At 32.5% G+C, this 26,331-nt stretch overlaps 1 protein-coding gene across 1 annotated transcript in view; it reads left to right on the top strand.

Moving 5' to 3' along the window:
- ARHGAP18 (Rho GTPase activating protein 18) overlaps nucleotides 1-20,936 on the top strand; it is a 161,749-nt gene extending 140,813 nt beyond the window's left edge. Inside the window, exons 13-15 of the mRNA XM_051997720.1 lie at nucleotides 11,651-11,775; nucleotides 17,491-17,552; nucleotides 19,374-20,936. Coding sequence (XP_051853680.1) covers nucleotides 11,651-11,775; nucleotides 17,491-17,552; nucleotides 19,374-19,465 — 279 coding nt within the window. The 3' untranslated portion in view covers nucleotides 19,466-20,936. The remainder of the gene's footprint in view (nucleotides 1-11,650; nucleotides 11,776-17,490; nucleotides 17,553-19,373) is intronic.
- The last annotated feature ends 5,395 nt before the right edge of the window (nucleotides 20,937-26,331 follow it).

Raw genomic sequence — 26,331 nt, 5'->3', positions numbered from 1 at the left:
TCCAGTATATTAAGTAACTGAAGTTGAAAATAATGAAGGATATCTATAAAATAATATTTGTGGAGCCAGTACGCAAATACAAGATCATGAAGTCAAATGTTTCCATTGTTCTGTTTACTGAGAACCCCATCTTTTTCACCTACCATGTTTAGTTAAGTAGTGACATCTTGTGGGTAGATGTGGAAATGTAAGGACCTTCCATTATCTAACTTTTTTTCCTTCCAACTTTGAGCTTCTAAATTTACCATTTAGACACTCACAATTTCTCTAAATTAAATACTTTTAGGAGACATACTATAATATTCAAGATAAAAGAGTAACCTGTTTTAAATGGAGGTTTTTAGGATTGGAAAAATACAATGTAACATGTTTTGCCTTCTTAAGAGCAAAAAAGGACTTATGATAAGCCTAGGCTTGTAAATTTAAAATCACTTCAAAGGGATTTCATAGTTTTTTTTTTCCCCTCTTCTCTTATTTGCTTTCATAACATCTTTGAAATTTCGCCCTCTTCTATTGTTATCCTTAGGTTATACCTAGAAAAAAGTGCTTAGAAAAGTTTTAATTTTTCTAGTAACTCTTTATCAAAAAAACCCCAAAGTTCCTATTTTCTTTAGGAAATACATCATTCACTGTTTATTACCTTGAGTATAGTGTACTTTATTTGTATATACTTCTGAATTAATATGTTAATTAGATATACAATGAATTGAAGTTTATCTCTGAAGTAGCTATTAAGAAATGGCTCACTAGACTATAGTAAGGGACACTTTTAATCTACTTTATAGGGCAAACTTTTGAAAGAACTTCAGCACATTAATTATTTGCATATAAATATGACTGCTGCTAAATACTAATGAATCTTCTCTATTCATTAAAGCAGGCCCTGGGGGAAGGAACAGTTTATTAGAAATAATAAAAGCATATGCCATTAAAATGTTTTATAGTTCATATTGGCATTCATATTGGAATTTGTGGGGCACTACTAAGGAAAAACTGAACCTCACTTTTTTCTGCTAAATATGGAAAGAGGCTATGGGAGAATTAGTTGATATCTGTATTCAAACATTCTATGATTTTATAATTACAATAGTTTATATAAAAGAAAGTACATAAGAAAATAACTGATTTTTTGAATAAAATCTAGTAGGAAGAAAATGCTGCCATTATAATCAATCATGGATTTGTTCAACATTCAGATTAGATTTTACTTGTAAAATCTTGAAGCTTTAACCCCCCATTTTATAGGTGAAAGCTAGTGAATTTAATTGATTTGCCCAAAGTCACCTCCTTAGCTGCTGGGAGCAAGGCTGGAGGAACCTTGATGTGTTCTTGGAGTTTTCTGGGTCCTTGCAACTGCCAATAATTCCATGGCTTGGCACAGAGCAGTCTGGGCATTGCAGAACTGTGACAGTGCACTCTGGTTTGTTTGTAGCTGTGGTTGAATTTCTTTAGCCACAACTCCATTTAAAATGCAGGCTCTGGTTTCACTTAACAACCTTTTTGACCCATGAGTATAGTCAAAGGTATTGTTTCATGCATCTGCTTTAAGCCTGGAAGAGAGTCAGGAGTTACTTGGGAACCCCATATGGAAAATGCAATTATATTATCAAACATCAAATCTTGTTTCTTTTTTAAGGCATTCTAAAGGGTTTGGGGTTAGGGTATTTTTTGGTAGCACATAAAAGAATATGATACTGAAATCAGACAAAATATCTGCAACTCATTTTTATTAGCATTTAATTTACAATAAATGCAAAGTAAAAATTAAAGACATTTGGATAATGAAGGAGACAAATTATATCTTTTAGAATTGGGTATTATTTCTTCTCACTCTCCTGGAACCCTCCCTGTAGTCCTCCCTTTTAGTTTAGGCAACTGAAATGTCTTCCTATAGCTGTAAAATAACATGCTACATCTGGTCTTGTTCTTGGAAAACACTTATTTCCAGGTTTCGCCCTAGTATGTCTAATCATCTGTTGCCTTATTGAGGAAGAAAAAGCCATTAGGTTCATCAAAGGCTTCAAATTTACTCGTATAAATTAGTTTTTTTTTTTTTTAAAAGAGTGTGTGGAAATTAATGTTTGATCTTCTAAGAGTTAATATCTAATACATGACATTCATACAATAGCCCAAACCTATAGAGAGAGAAAAAAATCCGAGTAAAGCAGTTTTACTGCATTTCCCATCGAGCACCTAATGAGGGAAGATTTGGATTGCAGTTTACTTAGCTGAATAATAAGAAATGAAGTCAGATTTTAAGCTCCCCTTTAGATCAGTATGTAGACCACATGAGGGCCATATGAAAACATTTTCTCCATTACAATATTGTTTACATGTTTAAGAAATTAACTGTAAAATTTTTAAAAGGCTGTTAAATCCTTTACTCTAACTGATATTTAATGGTTAGTCAGTCAAGGAATCCTGCTCTTCTGGGTGACTTTCTGCATAAGCTCTGCTCTAAAACAGATAAAATTTCCAAGGGTAGTGGCCTGGATTGTTGCAGTAGCAGCAGCTATCCAGCATGTCTATGGGGAGCTTACCAAGTGAATGCTATGTGTTGAGTCAGCAATGATTGTGCCACAGGTTGAGAACAGACCCAGAGTGCTGCCTTAATGAACAGGAATGGTATGTATTTTCAGAGCTTGGTTGCTCAATCATATTAGTACATTAATAGTGTTTAGGTTTTATATGACTTGATGCTAGAGCTTCAGGGGAATTAGCATAGATATGCAGGCTTCTAACATTGGGCATAGTTTATAACCTTTTGTATAAATATCATTTGTGGAAACCTGTTAAAATAGATAGCAATAGCATCCTATCATTGCTTTTTAAGTCCCCTGATCCCTAACAATCACTTCTTGGAATTTATTTCTTTCCAACGAGAATGAGTTTTCAGTAGATTCAAAGTGAGCCTAATTTTCAATTTCTACAATGTTTGATTTTTTTCATATCCTCAAACACTCCCACATATGCATTTACACACATTTTAAAGCATGCTCACAGAATGAGACATACATTTTTATGATGATACATTTTGCTTATTTATGATTTTATTTTATGTTTTACATCATGAAGAGCTTTTTTGGGAGCAGGAAGAGTTGATGTGTAATCAGTAAAGGGAGGAAAAGTGCATTAAAAATGGCACAACAATGTCAAGAATGAGACTCATGGCACAATTTTGTTGCTAACTTATTAAATGTAATATGTATTTTTTATAAAAATAAACTTCATGTGATTGAAGGTCACAGTTTTATGTACTAGCTTCTTTATCCTTTATGATGATTGCTTAATTCTTAATGAAAGAGAGAGGGGCAAAGGATAAGATCCTAGATGTTAGAAACTATATGTGTGAGGTATTATAGTACATTTGAAAGACCAATATATTTAGAACAAGGCTCAGGTTCAAATCCCACTTGCTATGTACTAAGTACATGACCTTGGGCAAATGATTTAATGTTTTGGGGCCTCAGTTTCCTCATCTGAAAAATGAAGGGGAAGATAAATGATATGATCCACGCTCCTTTAAATTTTTAACTCTAATGCCCCTCATTGCTCTAAATATATGATCCTATGATACTACACTTATTCCTTCCACATCATGACTTTTCCCCCTTGTGGTTTATATATATATATATCAGGTCAGCATAATAAATTACATAGGAATTTTGGAGGAGTTTTGTCGAAGCTACTGACTATACAAAGACCAGCAGATAACACAGAAAGAAGTTTAGAAATTTAGAAATGCATAAAATATATGTATAACATTATATAATATCAACATATCTTATCTTTTAATATCATAATAACTCAGACTTTTTCTCTGGTATTAAAAGAGGGTCAAAAGAATTTTAGTGGATTTTCTAGATTGCAAGGTCAATTTTTATAATTCTGGATTTGCTAACACATCTATACTAATGTAACAGATGCAGATGGATTAATACAAATGATATCCAATTGATAACCTAACTCTGTTTATATAAGATTGGAGAAGAACTTTATAGCTTCCTAAATAGTTCTCTTAGGACTGAGACTTTGAAAATAGAATGTTACAATTCTCATTTCCTCTCCTTTCACTGGAAGAAACTAAGGAGGGAGAAAGGAGAGATTCTTGTGTCTTCACATCAATAAGGTCACTACTACTGGAATTGTCTCATTCAGTCTGTGCCAGTTTTCATCAACATGTTATAGATAATCATCAGAGAATTTTGAAAATTTTAGGAGATCTCAGTAGCTATCTAGTCCAATCCACACCAAGAGGGAGTCTCTTAAAAATGGTTATCTTGCTCACTTTTATTTGAAAAACCTTTAAAGAGGGGGATCTCATCCCCTCTTAAAAATTAGTCATTATAGAAATCTAGGCCCTTCTCATTCACTGTGTCCCTCCACTGTGTATGCCAGCAAAGCAGATTTCTTGAGAGAAATCTTGAGAGCTAGTAGTGGCTAAGATTTTCTTCTTAAAATCTGTACCTAGTGAACTCCACAATATCAGACGTGGGCAGATGTGGCAAGGATAGCCTTTGATGTAATCTCTGATATAACTTAAGGCCATAGGAGCTTTTTTGTAGGTTGCTTTGAGTAGCAGATTTAAGATCAAATTACTTATGAAGTTTCATTGCTAAAACAGATTTTAAAACACAATCCTGGTGCTTCATACATACATGCCAGGCACTCTCAATTCACAGTGTTTTGGAATGAGGCCAGTGTGTATCTCTTTCCAAGTCCAACAGTGACTCAGTTGAGTTAGGTATATGACAACTCTGGTTTTCTTTAGTTTCATATTTTCAGAAATGACTAAAAATCATGTCCCAGAGATTTCCATCTTTTAATTTTTTCCCACATTTTTAAGGGGGGAAGTATTAAATGAGGGAAAAAGGCATGGATGGGTTGTATTAAATGCACAATTCATTCTTCACTTCTGGTTAGAAATATATCACACATTTTTCAAAAGATATATAAGCTTGAGTTAGGATTAATTGGGTTTTTATTTCATGGAAGTTTTTCTTTCTTAACTATCTTAATTAATGGAAAGCAGATTTTTTTCCCCAGAGAGATATATTCAAAAATAGTAATTGAACACAAATTCTATTTGAGATAAATGTACTAGGGACTATGGGGAAAGGGAATATTAGTAAGATATGGTCCCTACCTTTAAGGAACTCACAGTTTAATAGGGAAAATAAGAAATGTTTGCAAACAGCTCTAATTCAAAGTAGACTGTGAGTGACAAAAAAAGAGAACAAAGAAAATATCATGAGGGTTAGAGGAGCGAATGATTACTTCTGGTTAGAAGAAATCAGAGAATGATGGAATGACATTTGAGTTGTGTTGAACCTTGAAGGAGGATTATAATAGTCTGAGATGGGGTTAGGGAACTTTATGAATAAAGTCACAGAAGTGGCAGAGAAGTTGCTCTGGAGCCAATGAAGTTAAAAACTGGAAATTTTAGACCTGGAAAATCTTTATATTATTTAATCTACTTTCCCCCAATGTTATAGATGCAGAACTGAGTCTCAGAAAATTAGATCGACAAAGATAGAACCAACCCTAGAAGCAAGCTAAGTCACTTGCTTCTCAAGCCAATATTCTTTTTCTTCTTTTTAAAATAGGTTTTAATTTTTCCAAAAGTATACAAATATAGTTTTCAACATTTACCTTTGCAAAACTTTATGCTCCAAATTTTTCTTCCTCCTCTTCCCCAACCACTCCCAAAGAAAGCAAGCAATCCAATATAGGTTAAACATGTAATTCTAAACCTTTCCATATTTGTCATGCTTCAGCCAATATTCTTTCCACCACAATAACCTATCTCAGTTTGGCTGGCATAAAGAAGAAAAAGATAGTGGGAAAACAGAAATATGGGGTATTCTAAAATATCCTTCAAAGATATTTTAAGCTCTTCAAAGCTTCTTTTGGAATATCTTGTATTAGTCTGGATTGAGATGTGTGTCCACAATAAGTACTCTTATTATGAGCAATGAAAAACCTTTTGCTACTTGGAAAAACTATCACAAGCATATATTATTTTCATATCATTTTGTTTCTTTTGTTCCATGTTTATCTTGAAATTTCTCTATAAGAAATTAACTGTGTTCCCACAAACATTAACATATACTTGTCTATTATTCAGCTATTTATTGGATTAGTAGAAATCAATTAGTCTGATGTGATCATCTTTGCCAAATAGGACAGAAAATCTGACTTTTTCCACATGTTCTCTCTTCCTCCCTTTATTATCTAAGACTCCTTTCTTGGATGGAAAATTGATTAAAACTTTGACTAATAGAACTGATTTTAAGCAAGCCTGCATGAAAGAAAACCCATTTTCGTTATTTAATTTTTTTTATTGCTATCTTTATTCTTCTCTCAGAAAAATCTATATAATAAAAATAAAAAGAAATGAGGACTAGACCTGTAGTTTCATTGGTAGAGGAGCTCTGCATGAGGAAGTTTCTTCTACAGATATCTATAGATGAGTCCTTTCTTTGCACTTAGGAACTAGACTCTTGGTCAAATGTATGGCCAATTTATGTCTGTGACACTCCCAAAGCTGATCCAGAAGAGTTTAAAATATTTGGCAAAGCTAATAAAAATCCACTAAAACACAGATAATGTGGTTTTCTAAATCAAATTGCACCCACAGATGTCATGTATAGTTTGGCCCTTTTTGAGCTTGACATCACTGAGAATACTGAAAAATAAAGTTATTTCTATAAGGACACACAACCAGTATGTATCAGAGGCTGGACTTGAATTCAAATCTTCCTGCCTCTAAGATTGGATTTCTAGCTACTGTGTCACATTGGTTCTTCAGAGAATTGTTAAAAAAGAATAGGGAATAGGGGGCATTTCAGCAATATTGACCACACATCAATCAGTTACTCATCTCTTCAAAGAAGAATTGAAGTACATTCTCATAATTTTTTCTTTAGGGCCAAGGTTAGTCATTATAACATAATAGCATTCAATTTTTAAAAATTGTTGTTTCAAGTTTCATTGCTATAGTCATTGTTTATATTCTTTTCCTAGTTTTTGCATCAGTTCATATAAGTTTTCTCATGCTTCTTTGTTCTTCATTTAGATTGTTTCTTACAAGATAGCAACATTTCTATTAATTCATGAATCACAGTTTATCTATTTCCTGATTGGTCAGCATTTATATTATTTCTAGCTCTACACCATTATAAACATAATTATAAACATTTTGTGGTCTATTGGAACTTTTTGTTTTTATTCTCCATGAGGTTTATGCCTAGTATTGAGATTTCTAGGTCAAAGAATATATTAATTTTTGACACTTTCTATAATTCCAATTGCTTTTTTAGACCAATTTATACAGTATATTAATTAGGCTTTCTTCCTACAACCTTTTTAACACACAGTATTTCTCATTTTTTCCCTCATTTTCTGTGAAATTTTGTAATTGCTTTCAATTATAGTTTTCTTATTTGTGATTTGGATTAATATTTCATATGACTTTTAATAGTTTGAAATTCTGCTTTGGAAAATCATATACTTTTATCACTTCTCTACTGGGAAAAGGCCTTTGGTCTTAAATATTTATGTTATATACCCCAATTCATGTTATATACTTAGACACCAGATCCTTGCCAGAGAAGCTTGATGCAAAGATTTATTTTCCCCAATTAGTCTCTTAAAAATTTTAGTTGGATTGAATTTATTTGTACAGAATCCTTTAAAATTTCAATTTATTTTTTTTATTATTTCCTTTATCTCCTTCTTTTGGTTGTAAATTCTTTATTTAGCCAGAACTGTAAAAGATATCTGATCTGCTTTTTCTTTAATGGCGTTATCTTTAATATTCAATGCTATACCAATCAAACTACCAAGGGGATACTTTATAGAGCTATATAAAATGGTAAAGTTAATTTGGAGAAACAAAAGCTCTAGAAACTCAAGGGAAATACTGAGATAAAATAGAAATGAAAGGAGGATGGCATTCCACACTCAGCTTATACATAAATCAATAATTTTAAAAAACATTTGCTACTAAAAATAGAAAATCAATCAGTAGGACAGACTCCTCAAAAGAACAAGAATCAGAAGCATTTGCACCCCAAAACCCAGAGTTCAGCAAACCTGATAATGTAGATTACTTGGTTTAAAAAAAAATCCTATTTGATAAAAAAAATGCTGGAAAGATAGGAAAGCAGTTTGGCAGAAATCAAATTTAGAGCAACATCTTATACCAATATACTACAATAAACTGAAAATGTGCCCATAAATAGAAAACACATTCTATAAGAATAGCACCCAACTCTTACTTTTAAGAGACACAATTCTCATTTCTCTCATTTTCTGTTGTGAAAGGATGCTTCATCCTCAAGTTAGCAGCATTATGTTATAGGATAACAATAGTAATATGAGAAGGGACTCGTGTCATCAGGCAGCTTCAAATTGGGATAGTTCCTTCCCTACCTTAAAAAAAAAAAAAGCAACTCATAATTCCCCACACAAAGTACTTGGCTGTTATGACTGATGATAGAATTTGAGGAGGCCTTCAGCTTCTAATAAAATTGACATATTCCTGTAATTAAAGCTTGTTATTTTTTAAAAATAGCACTATGTGTAATAAATGCTTGTAAAGTGAATGTATTTTTTTTTACAGCATGCTAAAATTTTTCTAAATTTGCTTTTATCCCCATTTTTCTATAGTTTAATTTAAATAGCAATTGTTTTTCTGAACTTAATTTTTCTTTTTACTGTTGAAACCATACACAGTCTTTATTTTATTTTACTTTATTTTTATTTTTGGTTCTAAATTCTCTCCGCCCCTCTACTTCCTCTTCCTTCATGGTGAAGGCAAGAAGTACCTTATCCTTTGTACATAGGAAGTCAGACAAAACATTTCCACATTAGCCAAATTGTAATGGAAAAGAAGCAATAAAAATAAAGTGAAAAAGATATGCTTCAGTTACTCAGAGTTCATCAGTTTTCTGGTGATAGATAGTTGGTGTTGTTTGTCCTAAATCCTTTAGAATTTTCTTAGATCATTGTATTGATCAGGTGTTGCTAAGTTTTTCACATTGTATCATATTTACAATACTGCTGTTACTGTGTATAATGTTCTTCTAATTCTGCTTAATTCACTATACATCAGTTCATATAATTCTTCCTAAGTTTTTCTGAACCCATTCCACTCATCATTTCTTATAGCACAATACTGTTTCATCACATTCATATACCACAATTTGTTCAACTATTTCTCAATTGATAAATGTCTCTTTAGTTTTCAGTTCTTTGCTAATATAAAAAGCTTGCTATGGGGCAGTGAGGGGGCACAGAGGGTAGAGCATCAGCCCTGAAGTCAGGAGGACCTGAGTTCAAATGTGATCTCAGACACTTAACACTTTCTAGCTGTGTGTCCCTAGGCAAGTCACTTAACCCCAATTTCCTTAGCCAAAAAAAAAAAAAAAAAGCCTGCTATAAATCAAAACAAAATGTCTTACAATTAATAATAACTATTGCAGATTTATTTCTTGCTTATAAAATTATTTTTACTTTTAATTTTTAATAGATTTTTTTCACAACAATATTACTTCCCACTGATCCCCCTTTTCTTATCCTATAGAGCCCAGCATTATAACAAATAATCTTATCAAGAAGAACAAATTAACACATTGGTCATGTCTGAAAAATCTTATGTTTTATTGAGTAGCTCTAATCTATCTTCCTGTTGAAAGGCAGAAAGACTTCATTCTTGGACTTCTAGAGTTGTGACTGATCACTGTACTGATCAAAGTTTTGAAGTATTTCAGTGTAATTTTTCCTTGTGTTATTGTAGCCATTGTATCAATTATTTTTCTGGTTCTGTTCAACTCTCCTTCAGTTTGTATAAGTCTTGGTTTCTCTAAATTCCTAATATTTGTTGTATCTGATAACACATAATATGCCATATATAGGACAATTTGTACAGTTATTTCCCAATTGATAGACACTACCTTTTCCCCCTAGTTCTTCACAACTATAAAAATGTCCTGCTATAAATATTTTTGTAATAAAGAATTGTCTGGGGTGCTGAAAGGCTAAATTACTTGCCCAGGACGTAAATCTAGGTCTGTCAGACTCCAGTGCTAGCTTTATATCCATTATGGCAAATGTATTCCAAACAGATCAGACCATAGAAAAAGTCTAATATGTTATCAAAAAATACTTAGAGTTGGATTTTTTTGTGCTGGTTTGCTTTGGTATAGGAAGTGCCTTGTATCATCAAGATCTTTCTTATTGATGAAATTAGTTGAAAAAATAAATATGGTGCTTTCTCCTCTTTCTTTGCTTAGTAGAGGTATTTTTAGTCAAAGGGTATGTACAATTGCCTTCAATTACAGTTGTACTTAAAAATGGTATAAAAAGTTAAATTAATAGAAATTTTCCTCCTCTTCCAATGAAAGCTATTGTTCATCATTTATAGAACACAGTGGAATCTGATATTTTATTCTATTTTTAAAAATTGGTTATTAGTGGTCCCTTCACCAATGGTGATCATACCCCCTTTGCATGTTAGTAGACAGTATCCATGAGTTGCTATTGTTTCTTCCTCTTACTGAAAAAAAAAAAATCATATCCGGGTTGCTAATCTTCTGATTATGATCTTCTTTGATTTATTCCTTCTTCAGATGACAAGATATACAGAGTATCCCAAAAGTCTTGGTACAACTTGAAAGCTGCACCAAGACTTTTGGGACATGCAATATAGTTCACTGTCAGGTCCTTTACACAATGCCTTTTATTCCAGCTTGGTAAGATTTATCAGTGCTTGTGCTCCATGGGCACAGCCTTCAAAGATCTATGCCAGCAGTTGACACAAAAAGTAAGTGCTTAATAAATTCTGGTTGAATTGATTAACTGGTCAAGCACTAATACGGATGGGTTTTGTGCTTTTCCTATATGGGCCTGGTCTATAAAACATTTCTAGTATACATTACATTCTTATTTCAGAAACTCTTTTAAAAATGAATTATGCCTTATATTTTCAGGTGTCTCAAAATACATCTTTATGTTTTGTTTCAGCTCTTAGAAATCATGTATTGATGTTTGTAGATATAAGTAAAATAACCTATTCATTCATCAGGAAGGGGGTAATAATGGTTCATTCAATGCATTCTTTGTATGTGGTCTAAAAGGGTAACCCAATGAGCTGAGAATGGACAAAATATTATAGCTAAACAAAGGGAGTATATTTCATTTTTCAGACTTTCAGATGCAAAGATTATCTATACCCTGGAAGTTAGAGAAATTTAGGATGAACAACATTCAAAAATACAGCCCTCACATATAGAGAAACTTCTTTCTGAATCAATTTCATAAATTGCCAGGAAAAGGATGCACTAGCAGATAGTACTCAGAAATCAGCACTTAATATGGCAGTAATGGTTATTGCTGTCATTCTTTACATCTTTAAAAATAATTAAGCATTACTGTATGCATATTATAAAGTTCCCCTATCGCCATTAAAAGGATATTTGAGGTTCTGATGTAATTTGCTAAATTACATTATACAGTAGTTAAGGTTTTTATGTAGTAGAGTAGTAAAATGTGCAGTAGTTAAGCACACTTACCATATAATGCATTGCACAAAGTTACATGTTCCAGCTGCTCCCTGCTTTGTTCCAATGTCATGATTGCTTTGCAGGCTGATGTTCCTCAGGGAGTGATTCGAGTACAAGCGCCCCATCTTTCGAAAGTTTCCATGGCAATACAGCTCACTGAAGAACTGAAAGCCAGTGATGTTCTCGCCAGGTTTCTCAGCCAAGAAAGGTATGGGCCCATGTCGATTTTAATTATTCTGTAGCACTTCTGGATTTCTGTGGGCTTACTTTTTCAGAATGGGGTGGGAACCACAAGAGGCGGGTGAGGGGAGGAATTTAGAACTACTTGGAGGTTTGGTAAAGATTATTGGTAAAAAGATGTTCTCCTTCTTCATCTTTACCTCCTGGATGCCCTGGCTTCCTTTAATGCCCAGGACAAATCCTATGTTGGAACAGGCTTTATTCTAATGTTCTCCCTGGACTCCTTCCTGCAAACAAACACCAACAATAACACACATACACTCATATTTCTCAAAGATTACCTCTAATTTGCCCTGTATACATCTTGTTTGTACATACCTCCTTGCTTGTCATATTTTGGCTTCTCTTTATCAACTACAGCTTAGTATAACATCTGGCACAAAGAAAAACTTAATAAATATGTGTTGCCTTGAGCTATAGCTTGTTGCCTGAAAAGTGGGGTTATTGGAATGAGTTTAAATTTGAATCCAATAAAGTTTGTCTGTTTTTTAGCATGAACCCAGTTTAGGAAAATGATTGAAAGTTTCTTCACAGCACAGTCCTGGCATGGCATTCATCTAGTTGGTATGGTGGAAAGATTGCTGGACTTGGATTCAGGAAGACTTGAATTCAAAACTAGCTTCAAATATTTACTAGCTGTGTGACTTTGGGCCAATCACAGTTTTCTCATTTATAAAATAGATATAAAAATAGCATATACTTTCTTTGTGAGGATGAAATAATTTAATGTAAAGCACTTTACAAACTTTACTACTACTACTGCTTCAGAATGTTGATCAGTTATTAAGATGATACTACATGTAAAGCATTTTGCAAACCTTAAGGTGTTATATAAAGGCTGTTATATTTTTATTATTATTCAGAACAAATTGATAAAATATTAATGTGCTATTATATGTAAAACATTTTGCCAACCCTAAGTTATACATAAATGTTGTCTTCTATTATTATTGTTACTTCAGAATAGTGATTAAATTATTAAGGTGGTATTCTATGTAAAGGATTTTGCAAACTTTAAGGTGCTGTATAAATGCTATCTTATTACTTTGACTATTGCCACTACTAATTCAGAACAAGTTGATAAAATATTAATATGGTATTCTATGTAAAACACTTTGCAAACTCTAAAATGCTATATAAATGTTGTCTATTATTTCTACTACTACAGAATAGATCGATAAAATATTTAAAGTACTGTATAAATGCAGTTATCATTATTACTATTTTTGCTAGCTGAATTAGGAAATTAATACTAAGGAGTGTAGTATTTCAGGTTTTTTTTTGGTCTTGGTAGATAGTGTTCATATGTAGTCCTGGTCCCCTATCCCATTTAAATCCCCACAAAAAAAAATTTTTTTTTTTCTTTTTAGAACTTAGATTGAATGGTAGATATAGTCTACCCCTGGACCTATATGCAAAGAATATTCAGTGTAATAGGACCTGGCAGAGTGTACTTTTCTCATTGCATATCTTTGAAGATCCCATGGGAATCAAGACTAAACACCAATTGAATATTAGTAGAAAAGCAATAAGTATTTATTAAATTATATATATATACAATATATATATATGCTAGGCTTTGAGGAAATACAAAGAAAAAAGGAAAGTAAGTCTTCAAGAAAGAGACAATATGTATATAAATGTGTATGCAGAATTTATACAAAATTAAAGGCAAAGTAATTTTGAGAGAGAAGGCACTTTGAACTACAAGGACCAGAAAAGGTTTCATGGAGAAAGTGCTTCAATCAGGTCTTGAAGGAAATGAGGGATTGTAAAAGTGGAGGCAGGGAGATAATGCATTCTAAGCATGGGGAACAGCCAGTGCAAACACATGGCTATAGAAAATTAAATCCTAATGGTCTGTAAACTGTGCCCTAATTTTGAACATGAACCTTCCCTTAAAACAGTAAAGAAGGGTTTATTTTTCTGTCCCTTTGGGCATTACATTAAATTTTTTCTTTGCATATCTTCTCCCCCTCCCAACCCTTTGCCCACCTTTACAGTTTTGGTCCTTATTTTAGTCCTTCAGTGGATATGGGTTTTCTTTCCATTGATGCTAATAGCATCTTGTTATCCTGTATATATCTTGTTATCCTGTATAGCCCTTATCCATGTCTTCATACATTCTCCTAATGGTATCTATTCAACATGTTAAAAGCATTTCTCTAGGTCTATTGACATTTTCAATGTATCAGTAAAGATAGATACATGTATACATCCATATATAGAGAGAAACAGAATCAGATAGAGATTGGTAGATAATCAGATGAGGCATTTATTAAGCACTTAGTATCTACTAAGCATTGGGCTACAAATACGAGGAACAGGAAAGGGGTGGGGGGAATGGCCGGTGGCATGGTAAAGTAATGGAAAGGTCTGGTTTTAGGCAAAGTAAGATAAAGGCTCACATTTGTCAGAGCCCAGAGGGGTTCTAAGTGTAGAGTCAAAAGTTCCTGTGGGAAAAAGGTGGGTACAATGTCCCAAGTGGAGCTGACATACTATAGAGGTGGCTGAGAAATAGTATGTAGGTCTTGTTCTGGGAAGCATAAAATGATAGTTCATCTGTTAGAGCACAGGGTGGTTCTAAAGTTTACAATCCAGAGATTTGGTTTGCATCTTACATCTTTTTAACTGACTTCTTTCTCCGCCCCTCCCTCCCCAGTGGATTCAATCCATATAGCTCTCTATATATACTTTGCTGTCTGAGAGAACAGTGAAATAAAAATGGGATTTCTCAAGTCTCTATCTTGTGATCTTATATAAATCGCTGAAAACTTGCTGAACCTCAGTTTCTTCATCTATAAAATAGGGATAGTATAGATCTTATCTATGTAAAAGGTGTGAAGATTAAATGAGGAAGGTATTATGGGAAATATGGGAATAAGTCATTGGGTATGTGATGACCAAAAAAAAAAAAAAAAAAAGACTAAAAAGATCAGATAAAATCATGCACACAAAGAACTTTATAAACTGTGAAAATGCTATGTAATGTCAGGAATCATTATTTCCATGTTACAGCCATTGGGAATAGTCCCAGTCAAATTACTCATTTTCCCCCCTTTGCTGTAAGTGATGTTGTCCTGATGCATTTACCTTGTACTTTATTATTTTTCATTTCATAAATTGTCTTTCCTATATACCTTGTGAAATCAATCTCTCTAATTTATAGTCACACCATATATGTGATTGTGCAAGTTGTTCTCAGGTTGTTTCATGAGTGTATGGAGTCTGATAAAGTAGATTACAAATTCCTAAAAGAGGAGATATGGGTTATTTGCTCTTTTTGGGGATTAAGTAAAATGCTCTCCCTATTGGAAGAGCTCATATTAATAAAGATTTTTTTGATAATTCATTAAACACAGGTTAAGCACTTAATGTATTCTAGGTCCTGTGTTATGTCCTGAGGATGCCAAAACAACAAAAACAAAAAGAAACACTTACTGTCCTCATGGAATTTACATTCTACTGAGAGGAATACAAGTTATACATATTTAGAACATACAAAGTTTATACCAAGTCAGTAATATTTATGAAATATTTCAGATGGGTTGTTTACTTGTTTGGTCATTTTTCAATTGTGGTTAACTCTGTGTGACCTATTTGGGGTCTTCTTGGCAATGACACTAGAGTTGTTTACCATTTCCTTTTCCAACTGTTTTATAGACGAGGAAACGGAGGCAAACAAATTTGAGAAATTTGCCCACAATCATCCAGGTAGGACTTATCCAAGGCCAAATTTGGACTCAGGAAGATGAGTCTTCTTGACTCCAGGACCGGCACTCTATTTACTATGCCACCTAATTGCATGGGATAGGTAATAAGCACATTATCATCCCCATTTTACAGATGAGGAAAGACAGACCAACTCAGATGAGTTAAATGACTTTCTCTATAGTCATGCAATTATTAAATATCAGAGATAGGGCCCTTTTATGGTAAATATATCATTTTTGACATGATACCATGTATCAACTCACTAGATCCAATCTTCTGGATGATCACTACATCTCATTCCCATTACCAAGCTATACTTCCAAGTAATTGCTTCCTGAAAAAGCAATGACAACTTATAGTGCCTTTTGCTAACAGAGAATGATAAAATCATAGATTTAGAGTTGGAAGTGTCTTTGAAAATCATCAGCTCTAACTTTTATTTTATAGAAGAAATTGGTAAAATGTTTTCCCTAATAAAGCTTAGATTTGGGCTACTTAGATCTAGGCTCACCCTACTTAATGAGCTTCAAATGGCTTCCTATTACCTTCAAGATTTAATATTAGCTCCTCTGTTTGACATTCCATAACTCTGATGCTTCCTAATTATTCTGTATTCTTAAAACTTACTTTCCTTTACCCATCATGCCTTTCAGCTTCACTGATTACCCTTTTCTTTCTCACATACTTTCTTAACTCCATTTCTTTGCAAGTTGTTCCCCAGTACTGGAATATTCCCTTTTCACTTCTCCATCTTCACTTCCCTGCCTTTTTTCGAAATGCAACTCAGTTTCTATCTTAAACAAGAGGATTTTCTGGTCTCTTTTTTCCTCTCCACAAGTCCCCCATAAATTTCTAGACCCTCTCCTTCTGAGATGATCTTCCATCTATCCTCTTGAGATTATCTGTCCTATCCTTCCATTAATACATATTGTATGTACGTAGTTATTTACATGTTGTCTTCTGCATTGGAATGGGAGCTCCTCAGTTGAAGACAGGCTCAAATTTTGCTTTTCTTTGTATTCTGAGGCTTAATGCTAAGTGATTAATAAGTGCTTATTGATGGACTAGATTCAGAAGTTTAAAGACTTAAAGGAGATTTGCCCAAATTCACACAGGTGATAAATGTTAATTACAGGAAGGAATTAAACTTGGGAATGCTGACTTTAGAGCAAGCATACTTTCTATGATACCATGCTGCCTTTCTTTTTTTTTTTTTTTTCTTTTTCTTTTTCCTTTTTTCAGCTATTGCTTTAGTACAGCAAATGGAACCCAAAGGTACTGGGGTGGAGGGATAACCTTAAAAATAAACAACTTCCTGAAAAGCTCAGTTCCATAAATATAACTTTAATATATTCCTAAGATTTAATATATATTTATAATGAATGTATGTTTCTCCAATTGAATTTTAAGTTCCTTAGGGTAAAGTGTTGGTCTTATACATCTTGGTATTTCTCTTAAGACACACCTCAGTGCTACACTTGATAAATATTTATTGAAAGAATGAAAGAAATGTAAAAAAAATATATATAGAAATATTTCTTTTCAACTGCTATTCAAGAGTCTATTTGGTACCTGGATATCATATATTATTAGAGAATAGTTGTTGTTTTCTTTGAAATCTTATGTTTTTAGATGTTTTGATATGAGAAACCATTAATTTTTATATTAACAATTGTATTAGTAATTGATGTATTGCGCATTTTCTTTTAAATTTTATGTATTTACATAGTGATTTATTATTTTGCTTTGATGTGCATGAGTGGCTGAGTTAATATTAATTTACAGGTGACATCTTAGTACTGATTCTCCACATTTAGCAGATGGGAAAAATAGAAGTGTGTAGATAATTACAATGTGTCCAAGTTGTGAATTTTCCATACAGCCCAGAATCCCCTTTAAAGCACATTAAAAGGATATGATTGCAAGCTGTTTGATGGTGTGACTAATCAGTTTGTTTTCTTTCCAACAGTGGAGTTGTCCAGGCACTCAAGAAAGGGGAAGTTTTTTTGTATGAAATAGGAGGAAATATTGGTAAGAACAGGTTTTTCTACTTTCTTTATATGAACTGACATTTATAATCTTTATTATTATCAATATCTTTAGAGCAAAATGGGTCAAGAATATAAAATAATATTGTAGATTCTGCTGTCATGGTTTTGTCTATGATCTAATTATTCATAGCATTTTAAGAAGGAATCCTGGAAGACCAGGCCTCTCTCTTCAGAATCAATGTGAGCCACATCTGCATAAACTCTACTTGAGTATGATTTTAAATTCTGACAAATTCCCTGAAAAAGGAAAGATTCCCATACTCTCTAGTGATACAGATTTTTCCAAATCCTACTTCCTTTACTTTTCAACAACAGATTACCTACAGAAATGAAGCATAAGCATGTCTAATGCTAGAAGGTTTTGAGGCTTTTTTTTTTTTTTGTAAAAGAAAGAAACCAGAAATGTTTCTGGTTCTAGTTTTTGTTGTTGTTTGCCCAATTTTCTACACACATTGGGAACTTTATGACATTCCTTGTGGAGAATAGAAATAACATACATGGATTTTTAAAATCTTTTATTATACTTCATGGGCATTTAAAAGAATTTCCATATTTAAAAAAAGGCCTTTTTTGTCCTTTAAAAATAACTTAATTTTAATTTTTATTGATTTATTTATTTAGTTTTATTGATTTTATGGATTTATTTTCATTATTTAATCTTATTTATTTTACTTGTTATTTATTTTGTTAATTTTATTAATAATTTGAAAATGTTAAAGGAAAATGGCTTTAAAAAGAAATTTAAGAAAATAATATTTTAGTTTTAAAGTAATATTTTGAAACAACCCACAAACCACTCACTGGATTAGGAATCAGGAGATTTGAAGTCAAGTGTCATATCTACTGCTGACTATGTTTGCTTCTAGGAAAGTCATTTAACTTGACTAAGCTTTAGTTTCCTCATTTGTAAAAGAATTGAATATGGCTGGTCCCTAAGTTCCATTTCAACTATAAAAATCTATGACTTTATGAATCTATTCAAAATGAAAATTTAATTTTGGCAAACTTGTTTGTGATAAAAAAAAAAAAAGAAAAATGTTCCTTGTAAACCAATATTTACAAATATAATGTTTGAAATTTAAAGTTGAAATCTTTCTCTTCTGTTAAGAAATCACTCATAAGATGCATAATTACTTCCTTCTTATTTAAGTAAAATTTAAGGTTTTTTGTCTTTGCTCTTGGGAGCAAAGAATGACATATTGCATTTCCTATGAAAGGGAAGCTTCTGATAGACATCAGAAGAAAGCATATTGGAGCTAAGATGTTTTCAGAATTGTTGACCTTTTTCATAAAGGTGTCTGAACTTTGAAAGAATCTTTTAAAACTTTTTATTTAAAATATTTCAAGCTCTACTTCATTTAAGAATACTAGTTATCTATGGAGAGCCTAGTTAATGATTCCTTTATTCACGTGTGTGTGTATGAATATTTTCAGTTCTACAATATTTTCCTTGGTAATATTTTTGGGGCATGAGAAAATAGATGATGAGAAGCTTTTTTAATATATATATATTTTTAAGTCCAAGGCTTCTGAATTAAAATGTGAAACTCTCTCATACCATGGAAAGAGCTTTGGCTCTAAATTCAGGAACTGGATTCAAATTCTTCCTTTGCCACTCACTTCACTTGTAACATTGGCCAAGTAACCTGAGGCATCTGTTTCCTCCTCCACAAAGAAGGGATTGGATGAGATAGCCTCTGACATACCTAGATCAATACAGGTTCTAGATCAATGATCCTAAGTTTAAAAATAACATTGACATTTCTACCACTGCAAATTGTTAACGTGTGTCTTTTAATAGGAGAACGATGCCTTGAGGACGATACATACATGAAGGATTTATATCAGCTCAATCCAAATGCTGAGTGGGTTATAAAGTCCAAGCCTTCATAGAAGACTTACAAACTCCCGATGACAACTCTGTGGACTGACTTAATGACCATTGTTAGATTGAAGAAAATGAAAGAAATAGTGGGATTCTTTTGTCATTCTAATATGCCCTATTATTAACAAGTGACACTTTGAAGTCTTATAAAAAATAAATCTCCCTTAACAGTGGTCCAATTTGGCACAGCCTAAAGAATATTTTCCTTATTTTTAATATGATTTGTGTTCCTGCCAGAATAATGGATTTTATTATTATTAAGAAACAAAAGCCCTTTGAGTGAGATACAGAGGAAATTAATTGGTTTATGGCTTGTGTTTTGTACTCTATATAACATGTGTTAGTTAGTGGAGATGATTGGATTTAATATTATGGAAAATATATGTATATGAATCCTCATGCCCCTTTCTGATCATGTATATGCTGTATATTTTTTAAAATCCACAAATGAAGATTACATTATTTTTTAAAAAAAGGATTTTTTTTTTGGTGATAATACATTCCAGGTATGACTAGTTATTAAGACAGTACATCTCTCAAAACCAGCTGACTTAAATAGCACATCTTGGAATGTTACAATGCTAATGTTCACATTAGCGAAGCATTGTTTTAACAGTTATTTGCTACTCCTGCCATATCACATGAGATGATTCAGAATTTTTTTTTACAAATATCTGACACATACACAGAACTGTATCCATTGTCAAGAAAATGGGACTGTCAGAAACTGCCAATTATCACTGAACCATTGAATACTAATGTTTGAGAATAAATAAAATATGGGATTATGGATAACAAGTAAGTGAAAGCCAAACCACTTAGAATGCTCTGTATTCCTTTAAAAGAAATTTAAAGGAAGTGGTAACTAGTGCTCCACATTGTCATAGCATAGAAATGTATGCAAGGTCATGTAATGCAGTAATGGTTGGAGAATGCATTCAATACAAAGAGGGATTGCAGAGTCATAAAAGTCTGCAGGTTAACATAATTCTAGTTGGTAGGACCCAGTGCACATGAGCAGGCTGATGTTCATGGGCTTATTTTAAGAATAATCAGAATAAATTTATTATATGTAGTGGAAAGTACTATTCACAGGAATTTTATTGCACAAACCATATTGTGACTAGAGATCTTGAGACTGTATTGTAAATAAGAAGGCTCAAATGGAAGGAAAATGTTAAATATTTTATGAGTTTTGAGTGTAGTAAATAAAAGGCAATGTAAATGAATAACTCAACAAACTGTGTTTATGACAATTTCTGGTAGGACTTAAGAAAATTTATATATTTTATAAGGAACCATTGATGTCATTTTAATTAAGAGAAAAGTGTTAAGAAGAGTTGTGAATTTTCAGCATATAATTAATTACAAAATCATCCTGTGGATATGATCACTTAAATCACTGGTGATTTCGTGCCATTTTTCTTTTTTATTATTTAAACAAGATCTTTTATAATTAAATGCATTTTTCTTAATCTATCTTCTCTCTTGAATTATTACTTCTAATTGTATGAATGCATGACTCATACTCAACCAAAAAGACTATAATTGTTGATTATTTTTTTTTAGCTCCAAATGATTCCCACTTTTCATTGGCTATTATGTAACTTTCCAAGTGGAAAGACATGTGGGAGACATAAAATTGTTTTCTTTCTTGTTTTCCCCTCTTGTTGACTTCTTTCTTTAAAATGATTTCAAGCAGGATTTGCCTTATTCCTTATTTTCACAATATATAAATGAAATATATGCCAAATAATGCTTTATCATTCTATCATTATCAGCATTATAATGAAAACAATCCAAAATGAGGAAAAAACCAAACTTCACAAGGAATATTTTTATAAAGAAACAGATGTCTGAACTTGGTCACAAAGGAAGCACATAGATGCTGATTAAAATGAGAAGTGGATTTTTCCCTGTCATTCTTGTCAGCTCTTTCCTCATCATTGTTGTCTCATCTTGGAAAAGGCCACCAGGTTTTGGGGGTGAGAAGAAGGTGGTTAGATTTTTGAAATTCAGTCCATGATTCTGAAGTCCTCAATTGAAGCATCAGCAAGCCATCCATTTCCCTTTATCTAGGGAAAACTTTGCTTCTCTCCAAAAAGATAAACAAAAAACTATTTTTCCGAAGTGTTTTCCAAAAAGATAACAATACCTTTTTTGATATGTTTCATTGTCCTTTGGCATAAGCTTTGAAGATAGAATTTTCTGATGTGAAAATGTTACATCATTTCCCAGAGTTTTTAATTGTCTTTTTTTGTTTGACTTTTAACTCCATAAGTTGGATGTCTTGCTTGTTTGTTTTTTGTAAGAGAGTACAGAAGAGAAACAAAATATATTGGGATTGAGGGTAATACAGAACAACTCTAAAGGGGTCTGTTCTAGAGTGGAAAGTAAAGAATTAGGTTTTTAAAACATAGAAAAAGTTTTGTTTTTCTTTATTTTATTTTATATTTTATTGCATTTTTTTTCTGAATAAGATGCTTAAAATTTGATGCTATTAAAAACTGTTGTTGCAAGTGTTATTGAAAATTTCCTGAAAATTCCCTTTCGGAAAAGCAGTTAAAAGTCATGCAATTTTTCAGGTTAGTCCATTCTGTTCTTCCATTGGAATTACTTATCTTCATGAATGATTCTTAAATACTTGTCAGTAGGTGGCAGTATTGCCCAGATAGTTTTGTTTCTGAACTCTTCAAACTGTAGGAAGCTGATGGATTAGGATCTAACACAGATAGACTTTAGAAATTCTGAAACTGATATTACAGTGAATTTTCTAAAATAATCCTGTGTAATGGACATCATCCTTATTTGTTAAAATACTCAAGTATAGGGTTAGAAAGAATTGTATTTCATAGATATCATCTCATCCTGCTGGAAGCTTATTTTCCAAAATGATTCCTTCTCTTTCATCTTCTTTCCCTCTTCTCTTCTTTCATTTATTTATATGTTAATTTATTAAAAATAAATGTTTATTAATTCATTTTCATATTTATAGAGAATTTAACTTAATGTAATACAAGGAAAGACAAACAGTTACAACGTTACAGTATGTTTTGGGGGGCTATTTACAATACTAAATTTGAAGGCAAACTAAGATATTGGGAAAATGTATGGTGAATCTTAAGTATAATCAGCCATTTGTGTAGCTGAGGACTTATTGAGAAAAGTGATAGCTTGAATTCTGGAATGGGGTGGGGGGGAGAGAAGTAAATATGGAAAATACAGGTCAGGAGATTAAAGACATTATCCTTTGCTTGATTCATTTCCTCCAAAACCTTTTTTTTTTTTTTTAACATGCATATACATGTTTAAAATTTTCAGTATAATCTTTCATGCTTTTCCCTATTATCTATCTATTTTGGGAAATAGATTGATATAAAAATGGTACCCATTATTATGAAGGGACAATGTACTAATGAAGCACTGTTCAGGGATTCATGCCCTCTTGCCCATGAGTATCTTATGGACTAGGTGAAGGTGATAAGATATATACACAAAAGGAAAGACCATTAAAGAGATATCCACGAACTAGGATAATTAAAAGGCAGGACAGATTTCTTTGAGGGAAAGATGAGTTGAGAGAATTCTTCATAAAGACAATAGTAAGCTGACCAGGGCCTTGATTGATGTTGTATTTTTTTACTCATGGAAAATGAGGATAAGGGACATTCCAAATCCAAAAAAAAAAAAAAAAGCATCAGAAAAGTTCCTGTAATAAGAAGGTTTGGAATATGGCAAACAGAACTGATTAGTTAGAACATAGAATTTTCATAGGAAGGCAAATGAAGATCAGCATAGAAAAAGTATACTGACAACCATTTATAGCTGAATATCAGTGGCAAAGTCATTTTTGAGCATGTAATGATTCCATACAGATATAAGAAAAATAACAATACAGATAACACTTTTATTCTCAAAGTTGTCTGAAATAACTCACAGTACAATCATATAAGACAGAGATCTTTTCAATTCAGACAAGCAATCCAGTTGAGCTACTATCTCCTTATTATTTGTTCAGTCATATCTGATTCTTTGTGACTCCATTTGAGGGTTTTTTGGCGGATAATTGGAGTGCTTTGCTATTTCCTTCACCAGCTCATTTTACAGATGAGAAAACTGAGGCAAACCAGGTTAAGTCACAAAGCTATTAATTGTCTAAAGCAACATTTGAACTGAGAAAGATGATCTTATCTTTATTATATGACAACTTGATGGCTCTTTAGGTGATTCTGTGCTAATATCCCCAAGAGAAGTTATTGTTCCCAGTTCATTTTTCTGTTATTTCTGATTGCTTGGTTTTTCTTTTCAAGTTTAGTATTTAACATATACTTAATAGTGATAGCAAAATCAATTTAAAATTCCCATTGCCTTCAATATTTAAATTCATAGAGTCTTCATGTATTTCCTGTTTTCCTTTTGCATCCCTTGTAGTATATATGATCCATGGATTTCTCATCAGGTAACCCCAGGATATCTAATGGCACTTAATAAACCTCCTATTTAGTCTGCCTGCCTGAATCTCTGCACAGTACCAGATGTAACTTTTCTAAAGCATAAATCTAACCTTATCATGATTTTTCTGTCCCTTACCCACCATGTCAATAAACTCCATTGGTTCCCTGTTGTCTCTAGATAAAATATAAACTTGCCTACTTAACATTTCAAGCTTTTTCTTCACAACCTGACCCCTTCCTACCTTTTCATTCTTCTTAGACATTACTTCCCTTATAGCATGTTACAGTCCAGCCATATTGGGATTATCTCTGGTCTCTTGCACTGGTAATTTATAATGTTTAGAATGTGTTCCCTACCTCACTTCTGGCTTTTGGAATCCCAGGTTTCTTCAAAACTCAGTTTGTCTCACTACTGTGTACAAAAACTTTTCTGATCCCCACAGCTTCTGACTATCCCCAAACTACTTTTTCATTTCATGTATTTATCTAATCATCTATCTATCTACATACATACATATAATATGTATGTCTTTAATACACACACACACACACAAACATACATGTGCATGTTGTACCCTCCATTAGAATAAAACTTTCTGATGGCAGGATGTGTTAAACTTTTGTCTTTATTACTAGTTTTTAGCACCATGACTGGTTAAGCACTTAATGCTTTTAATTAATTTTTTGTTGTTAAAGGATTTTTTTCCCTTTCTTTTAAATTGATGCCTAATATATTAGCAGCTTTAAAGGGGAGGAATATTTATAATGGGAATTATCTAGATAAAATCTAAGATAAGATCTGATAAATAAAACAAAAAAGCTATAAGATTAGGAATTTTGCCATGAACCTACTGCTTCTATTGTTGGAGAATATATACTTCTCTACTCAGAAATTCTGAGAATTAACTTCCAGTGAAAGTACAGTCTTATCACAAGCAAATCATTCTACTTCACATTGATTTTCAACATCTATACTTTTAACACTGACCTAAAAACTACATTTTCCCCACTACTTTAAAGCATATAAACATTTCATTTTCTTTCTAATTTACTTAAGTAAGGTAAGTGGTGTGACATAAAAATCACAGAATTTTGGATTCCAACTAAAATAGTCTTAATATAGAGCAGCTTTCCCCCCCTCAATAGTAGTTTATTTTTCCAAATACATGTAAAGATAGTTTTCAACATTTATTTCTGTAAGATTTTGTGTTCCAAATTTTTTCTCCCTTCATTTCTCCTATCTTCCCCAAAACAACAAGCAGTTCTATATAGATTAAACATACAATCCTTTTAAACATATTTCCATATTTGTCATGTTGCTTAAGAAAAATCATACCAAAAGGGAAAAAAATCACAAGAAAGAAAAACCAGCAAATAAAAATAAAATGTAAAAATACTATGCTTCAATCCACATTCACTCTCTCTAGGTCTCTTTCTGGAGGGGATTGGCATTTTGGAATTGTTCTGGATCACCTTATTGCTGACAAGACTTAAGTCTAGTATAATTCATCATCACATAAATTTATCATCACAAAATCTTGCTGTTACTGTATACAATGTTCTCCTGATTCTGCTCACTTCATTCAGCATCGGTTCATGTAGGTCTGTCTAGGTTTTTCTGAAATCAGCCTGCTCGTCATTTCTTTTAAAACAATAATATTCCATTGCATTCATATACCATAACTTATTCAACCATACCACAACTGATGAACATTCACTCATTTTCCGATTCCTTGCAACTACAAAAAGGGTGCTATACATGGTTTTGCATATGTGGGTCTTTTTCTTTCTTTTATGATCTCCTTGGCGTATAGAGCCAGGAATGACACTTCTAAATCAAAGGATATGCCCCTTGGGGACAGTTCCAAATTGTAGAATGGTTGGATCATTTCACAACTCCACCAACAATGCATTAATGTCCCACTTTTCCCACATCCCAACATTCAGCATTATTTTTTTCTATCATTTTAGCCAATCTGACAGGTGTATAGTGGTATCTCAGAGTTGTCTTAATTTGCATTTCTCTGATCAATAGTGATTTAGAGTATTTTTCATACAATTATAAGTGGCTTTAATTTTTTCATCTGAAAATTTTTTGACTATCAATTGTATTCTTATGATTTTGACTCAATTTTCTCTATTTTTTAAAATGAGGCCTTTATCAGAAATGCTGGCAGTAAAAATTGTTTCCAGTTTTCTGCTTCCCTTCTAATCTTGGCATTAGTTTTGTTTGTATAAAAACTGTTAAATTTAATGTAATCAAAATTATCCATTTTGCATATTGTAATGTTCTTAATTTCTTGTTTGGTCATAAATTTCATGCTTTTGCAAAGACTATCCCTTGCTCTCCTAATTTGGTTATGGTATCACCCTTTATATCTAAATCATATGCCCATTTTGAGGTTATCTTGGTATAGGGT

This window comes from Antechinus flavipes, chromosome 4 (genome assembly GCF_016432865.1).
Source record: "Antechinus flavipes isolate AdamAnt ecotype Samford, QLD, Australia chromosome 4, AdamAnt_v2, whole genome shotgun sequence".
Classification (NCBI taxonomy): domain Eukaryota; kingdom Metazoa; phylum Chordata; class Mammalia; order Dasyuromorphia; family Dasyuridae; genus Antechinus; species Antechinus flavipes.
Note: the sequence above shows the minus strand (reverse complement) of the source record. Positions and strands in the feature narration are given on the sequence as shown.